At 40.0% G+C, this 7,844-nt stretch overlaps 1 protein-coding gene across 2 annotated transcripts in view; it reads left to right on the top strand.

Moving 5' to 3' along the window:
* Window positions 1-713: 713 nt before the first annotated feature.
* Window positions 714-7,844, top strand: part of Akap7 (A-kinase anchoring protein 7) — a 138,942-nt gene continuing 131,811 nt past the window's right edge. For both annotated transcript variants that reach the window (XM_071613014.1, XM_071613015.1), the window contains exon 1: window positions 714-959. In XM_071613014.1, the coding sequence (XP_071469115.1) occupies window positions 716-959 (244 nt within the window). In that variant the 5' untranslated portion in view covers window positions 714-715. The remainder of the gene's footprint in view (window positions 960-7,844) is intronic.

Below are 7,844 nucleotides of genomic sequence, written 5' to 3'. Positions count from 1 at the left end.
AAGACTGGGGATGTAGCTCAGTAGTAAAGTGCCTCTGAGGTCAATCCCTGATACAGCAAACAAAACAAAAAATCCAGTAACATTAGTAGCATTCTGTTGCAAGGGGATGATTATTAATATTATTATCATTATTGTACACTAAGTAAATTTCCTTTTCTCCCATTTTATTCACATCAGTACCTTATTCTGCAAAAAACAGTGCATTTCCATTTAATTTCTAGGTAAAGAACCGTTATTAAAAATTTCAGTCTTTGTCCCAATTTGGCTTTTTTTTTTTTTTTTTTTTAAACAAAGCCTGTAAAATACCTCCGACATACAGATGTGTAAGGTCTCGTTCTTGTACATGTCGCTTTTCCCAAATATTTTGCAATCAGTACTGTTTTCAAAGCTCTTTGCAAAACTAAACACAGGGGTTCTCAGGAGACAGCGGGTCAGGAATGCTCCCAGCCAAGTCCCAATCTTGCCCCTCAAAGCGTGGGACAGGAAAGGCCGCGCCACAGGAAATAACTGAGGTTTGCCAGAGGCTGCCAGCAGCCACCGGTCTCGGCTGCGACTAGCCTGGCAGCAGAGCCGGCCCGGAGCTTGCGGTGGCGCCGGGGTCGCGGCCCCGGCTCCCCCGCCCTCCGCAAGCGCGGCCCGCGTTGCTCGCCCCAATCCGGGTACCACCGGAGAACCGGGCCTGCCCCTTCCGGCTCGTCGCGGCGCCCGGGCTGGCATGCAGCGTCTGCAGGTGCTGCTGCCGCGGGGGCTGCGGCTCGGGGGGCTCCGCGCCTCCGCTAGCCTGGCCGCCCGGGCCCGCGCTCCCGCCGTCCGCCCCCGCGCGCCTCCGGCAGGTCCCGGGCCCCGCCCCGGCCTCCGCCTCCGCCTGTCTCCCTGTTCCCGGCCGCTGCGTCAGCCCGCCGCTGCGGGCCCTGATGCGCCACCCTCTCGCCCCTCGACCATGGAGCGCCCCGGAGCGGGTGAGAGCGGGCTGCCCTATGGGCCAGGGTCTGCCGGAGCCGCGAGCGCGTACGCGCGCGCCCGCGCCCGCGCCGCGCTCAGCCTAGGTGGTCCTGCCTCGGGGAGTGCGCGGCCCGGGGCCCGCCAGCTCCGAGCGCCCTCTCCCTCCCTCTAGGAGACCCTTGTAGCACCGGGAACCCCGTGCAACCGGGTGGGCACCGCTGCTCCTAGCGGAGCGTTTCAGGGCACCCCTTGTAGGCACCACTGCAGGCGAGAGTGGGGGTGAACCCATCCCGAAGTTTCGCTTTTGTTTCCCCATTTCTGATCTTTTGACCCTTAGCACAAAGTTCTCCCCAGCACATCCCATCCTACCGTGCAATTGTGCTAAACAAAACCCAGCAATGTCATTTTATTTTCTGTGATAGATATTAAACACCTGAACCACCTTACTGTTTCATTTGGGATTTTATTCCAGGTTTGGAAATGACCTTTTTAAAACTGGCGCCAAGTCTGCCTTAGCTCCCAGAATGAATTTCCAGTTTGGGTCAGCGTTTTATAGGAACTGAACTAGTGGAAAGAACCAAAAGCAATTAGAGAAAAGGGCTCTTCTGCAAGATTTTTATATTGTACATGTATAAAAATATAAACATTAAAATTTGTTATATAAATAGGCGTTAACTAGTGTATGTTTACAGTTGTCTTGCGGATGGAGTGATTCTCACCTTGTGGTTACAGCCCAAGTTATGCAGTTTTATAGATGCATTTATAGGATGAGGGGTATATGCATGAGAGAAAGGAAGGAATTTGTTGAGATAGGATTCACTCACTTCCTTGTTTAATGCTGATAGCATATATATGTCTTTTCTCTGTGTGTGTATGTGTGTGTATGTTTCTGTGTGTGTGTGTGTGTGTGTGTATAGCCAAGGGATGCTTTATCACTAAGCTACATCCACAGTTCTTTTTATTTTTTCTTCTGAGACAGGGTCTAAGTTGCTGAGGCTGTCCTCCAATTTGCAATCTCCTCCCTCAGCTTCCCAAATTGCTAGGATTGCAGGCCTGTGTTACAGTGCCTGGCTTCCTTATTCATATTAAAAACTTAAAGATGTTTGTGTAGGTTACTGTTTTCTTGCATTCTCTTTTAGGTAGTAGTATTTTGTTTCTCCCTAGTAATTTAGAATCGTTTTGTTCCCTTTTTATGATGGGAATGGTCAGGCGCTTTGTTGACTCACACAGCTTTCAACGTTTATCAAGACATAAGATAATATTATGTTTAGTAGCTAAGCCAAGGCTAGAATGGATGGCATTACCCTTTTCTGTTGGTGATGGGGAACATACATAGTGTTTAGTACATTGATTGGAGTCAACCTGCCTAACGCAGTTGTAGTTTATCGCTCAAATAGGAAGCAGGTTTGTATGACAATGGATAAGCTATCATCTGTCCTTTTTTTCCTCTGTTGGTCTTTGATTAAGTCATTCCTTTTGCCTTTTCCCAAATAAGGGTAAGTCTTAAGAGCATATTCAATTTTGTAATTTTATATCCACTATTTATTTATTTAGCAGTGGTGGGGATTGATTTTAGGGCCTTGTGCATTACTAGGCAAGTGCTAGTACCTCTGAGCTACAACCCCAGTCCCTATATCCACTTTTTAGAGTCAATATTTGTGGTAAATGGTTTTCCTATTTTTAAAAATTGGTGCATTATAGTTGTACATAATGGTAGGATTCATTGTTACATGTTTGTGCATGCACACAAGATAGCAATATAATTTGGCCAATACCATTCATTAGGCATTTAAGTTGTTCCACATTTTCTTTCTTTTTCTTTTTCTTTCTTTTTTTAACAGTACTGAAGATTGAACTCAGATGTGCTCTATCACTGGGTTACATCCCCAGTCCTTTTTATTTTTTATTTTGAGACAAGTCTCCCAGGCTGGCTTCGAACTTGCCATCTTTCTGCCTCAGTGACTGGATTCAGATACCAGCCCCTGATTCTGATAGTTTACCACTGGGAAAGTTACTTAATTAGCTATCATAGTAGCATAGTAGTGAAAATTAAATTATTTACTCTCTAAAGTTATTCTCCAGCCCTGCCTGGCCTGAAGTCTATGTTTGTTGGTTGGTGTGGTGGTATTAGTTTACCCACCTCATCTTTATGTTATTAATAAATTTTATGTAACTTTTATTTGAATTTGTACAAAAAATATTTTAATTATAGGTAGGTTAAGTTTTAGGAGACTTAAAAACTGTCAAAGCAATGAATTTATATTTTTAAATGTTTTATTTGAGAGTAGGTTTTTTTAAAGGCAGTTTTCAAAAGCAAAAGGTTTATACCTTCTGTAAAAGAAGGTGTAGAAAGGAAAAATATATTTAATTTATACCTGTCAACCTTTACTCAAACCCTAGAGCTTAGGGAACTGGATGAAGGTTCCAGATACTCGGTTTGAGAATCATTGTTCAATAGAGTGATCAGTAGTTTTTTGGTTTTTTTTTTTTTTTTAAAGACTTTTACATGTAAGTGGCATTTTTTTCAGTTAATAAGTGATATTTACAAAAATTATTTTAATTCTTTAACAATAAAGAGAGTTTGTATTTGAAGTTCTTGACTCCTGTTAATATTGATACAATATTGTATTTGAATTTAATGTGTTTTGTTTAATAAGATGTGAAAGATGTTGAGCAAGTCATATTATGCTTTTTTTTTCTCTTGGTTTTTCTTCTTTTTCTTAGTTTTTGCTTTTATGTCCAATGGAATAGTAGTACCTTTCCTCCATCCATCCTGTGAAAATGAGAGAAGCTGTGATGTGCTGAGACTACTGTGAAATACTAGGAATTAGTTTTCATGGGCATTGAGATAACTGCATTGCAGTGGAGCCCAAGTGCTTTATTAACCACTTCCAAATGTGTAGTTGAGATATATATATATACACACACACACCACACACACACACATATACATATATGAATATATATATATAAATTATATCATTAATTTTAATATATGTGTATATATATTGTGTATACACATGTATATGCAGTGTGCATTTTGTGCAGTCATTCAGTAAAAATTTATAGAGCACCTACCATGAGCTAAACTCTGCCAGGAGTGGAGGAATCAAAGGAGAGTAAAATAGGGCACCTGGGAGCTCACAGTAGGGGACCACACTTAGCGATGGGGTGGAATTTATGAAAGTTCCCCCTTTCACGTTCCAAAGTCCCCTGTTTTCAGTGATAAATTATATGGTCACTATAGCTTAGAATCTAGTAGAGAAAATGGACAAATGTCCATGTATAATGTGTTGTGGGACTTTTAAAAAATGCCAGCTGCTGGGCTGGGCTGATCTGCAGACATTCTGCTTTAATTGGTCTGGGATGATTTTAAAAAAATCCTTAGGTGAGGGCTGGGGTAAAGTGCTCGCCTAGCATGTGCGAGGCCCTGGGTTCGATCCTCAGCACCACGTATTAATAAATAAAATAAAGATATTGAGTCCAACTACAACTAAAAAATAAATATTAAAAAAAAAAATCCGTAGGTGATTCTGGTAGTACTAGAAATTGAACCGAATTACAGTTCCAGTTCTTCCTTAAATCATTCAAATGGAATGGTTGTCATCAATGTCACCGTGTGATTCTCTCCTTGATATAGACAGTGATCCAGTGGGCACTTGCTTTCTTACTGTTGACAATTCAAGATAAACTAAAAATTAAACTATTTCAAGAATGTTTTAATTCAAGAAGTCTTAATTTAATTTATCATTGTACTTAAATCTTCTTGCCTTCAAAATATGTTAATAAAAACCAGAAGTCAGTTTTATTATTTATCTCATATATTGCCAAGCATCTTATATAGCTGCTCCTGAATTTATGATGGGGTTATCCTCAACAACCCATCAGGTGTTGCAACCATTGTAAGTGGAAAATGTATTTAATACACTTAACCCTGGCAGCAGGTGCACTATAGAGAGCTCCTATTTCCTCACAAGACTGTGGGCTGGCTGTGAACTGAGGCTCACGGTCATTGCTTGGCATCAGGAGCGAGCACTAGCCCCCTAAGAGTTCAGAATTCAAAATTTGAAGTATGGCTTCAACTGAATGCATATTGCTTTTTGCAGAATTTTGAAAAATAATGTAAATCTAGCCACCCAATCAGGGAATATCTATTTCTTTTTTTTTTTTTTTTTATTTATTTTTTAAATTTTTATTGTGGGTTGTTCAAAACATTACAAATTTCTTGACATATCATATTCCACACTTTGATTCAAGTGGGTTATGAACTCCCACCTTCACCCCATACACAGATTGCAGAATCACATCAGTTACACATCCATTGATTTACAAATTGCCATACTAGTGTCTGTTGTGCTCCGCTGCCTTTCCCATCCTCCCCCCTCCCCCCTCCCCACCTCTCCCCTCCCCTCCCCTCCTCTCTCTCTACCTCCTCCACTGTATAACCCTGAGGGTCTCCTTCCATTACCATGCAATTTCCCTTCTCTCTCCCTTTCCCTCCCACCTCTCATCCCTGTTAAATGTTAATCTTCTTCTCTTGTTCTTCGTCCCTACACTGTTCTTAGTTACTCTCCTTATATCAAAGAAGACATTTGGCATTTGTTTTTTAGGGATTGGCTAGCTTCACTTAGAATAATCTGCTCTAATGCCATCCATTTCCCTGTAAATTCTATGATTTTGTCATTTTTTAATGCAGAGTAATACTCCATTGTGTATAAATGCCACATTTTTTTTATCCATTCGTCTATTGAAGGGCATCTAGGTTGGTTCCACAGTCTTGCTATTGTGAACTGTGCTGCTATGAACATCGATGTAGCAGTGTCCCTGTAGCATGCTCTTTTTAGGTCTTTAGGGAAAAGACCAAGAAGGGGAATAGCTGGGTCAAATGGTGGCTCCATTCCCAGCTTTCCAAGAAATCTCCATACTGCTTTCCAAATTGGCTGCACCAATCTGCAGTCCCACCAGCAATGTACAAGTGTACCCTTTTCCCCACATCCTCGCCAGCACTTGTTGTTGTTTGACTTCCTAATGGCTGCCAATCTTACTGGAGTATCTATTTCTAAGTGGCAGATGGACTTGGGAACTGGTATTGAAATGCCAGTGTTAGATGGGCCAATTTCATGTCTTTAGACATGTTCAGATTGAGAATAAATAAGGAAAACAACAGTTGGATTTACTGCTTTTGGTTGTGATTTTCATTCAGCATTGTTTATTTTCATGTTATTTATTTATCTTTGCAGTTCTGAACCCAGGGATGCTCTAACTCCTAGCTACATCCCCAGTCCTTTATAGCTGTATATATACAAAATTTAAAAAATGGTAATAAACCACTTATTAATCAAAAGGGGGCTGTGAGAAAATAAGACAAGAAGAAAGAGGACCAAACTCCTTAAAATCCCAGACTGTAAGAGCTCTCTTAGGAGCTCTCTTACTCCCTCAGGAGACAGTCCACTCCAGTCCTGTGCTGTGTGCCTTACTTTCAGCCTGTGCTACTTTCTTGAAATCCTTCCTGTGGGATCACAGGGACTAAATGCTGCAGAACCCTGTGGTTACTTTGGCTCCATATGATGCTTTATAATACATAACCCTTTTTATTTTTATGTTGTGATAGAGTCTCACTGTGTTGCCCAGGCTGGTCTTGAACTTGTGGTCCTCCTGCCTCAGCTTCCTGAATAGCTGGGATTGCAGATGTGCACCACCATGCCCTGTTACAAGTACTTTTTTGTTGCAGACTTTTCAAGTGAAGGTACATGGGCAGTGATGATCCTTTATGTGTAGCTGCCTGTGCCCAAAGTTTCAAGATATGTATTGGTCTATTTACACTTTTAAGTTTAAACTGAATTTATGTTTTTAAAATGCAAGCTTAGAATACAAAGTTGTTCTCATATTTTAAAAATATTTGTGAGTGTATGAGAAGACTTATAGTAAACTAAAGATTGTCAAACAATGTGGCAGCCTTTCATACTTCCTAATATTTGAACTGTATAAATAACATTTTAAGAATGTACTACTGCTGGGAATAGTACTGCATGCCTATAATCTCAGCAACTCAAAGGATGATATAGGAGGATTGCCTCGCCAATTTAGCAAGATCTTGTCTAAAAATAATAAACAAAAAAGGGAGTGAGAATGTATCTCAGTAGTAAGGTACTCCTGAGTTCCATCCCTAATACAAAAAAAAAAAAAAAAAAAAAAAAAGTGCTCCTACTATTTTATGATATTGAACATTTTTTAAAAAGTTCTTTTGGGTTGCTTTTTTTAAACAACAAACAGCAAACAGGTATGTTGGTAAGTGTGTGTGTGTGTGTGTGTGTGTGTGAGAGAGAGAGAGAGAGAGAGAGAGAGAACAATGAGAATGACTTTAATTACAATAAAAGTTTATAATTTTGTTAGACATATTAACTGTAATCTATTACCATAGTCAACATGTTATATATTGTAAACCATATCCTTAATGAAAAGTGTCTTGCAAGTATTGTATTTGAAAACAAAAGTTTGCAACAGAATGAAAGAAATGAAATAAATAAATTTAACATTTCAAATGGTAAATCAACCTTTAATAAATACATGAAATATCCCAGGATTCTGTTCAATCTATTCTAGATAACATTTGTGTGTCAATAAAGGTGTGGAGAATAGTGGTACTGGGGAGACCACCAACTGATAAAATTAGCAATTGATTTTATAAATTTAAACAGATGCCTTTTCCCCCTTAGTCTCCACCTAAAATATGTGAGTATTCCATCCTTAACAAGAAAATGAAAACCAAATGTAAAATGTGACTTTAATATTAGTGCATGACCATGGGAGAGCTGTTTGGGAAACTGTCAGATCACTTGCTTCTCATAATTGTGTTTCCAAAACTGCATATTTTAGCTGGATTTCCAATGTTAAGTGTAATA

This window comes from Marmota flaviventris, chromosome 6 (assembly GCF_047511675.1).
Source record: "Marmota flaviventris isolate mMarFla1 chromosome 6, mMarFla1.hap1, whole genome shotgun sequence".
NCBI lineage: Eukaryota > Metazoa > Chordata > Mammalia > Rodentia > Sciuridae > Marmota > Marmota flaviventris.
Note: the sequence above shows the minus strand (reverse complement) of the source record. Positions and strands in the feature narration are given on the sequence as shown.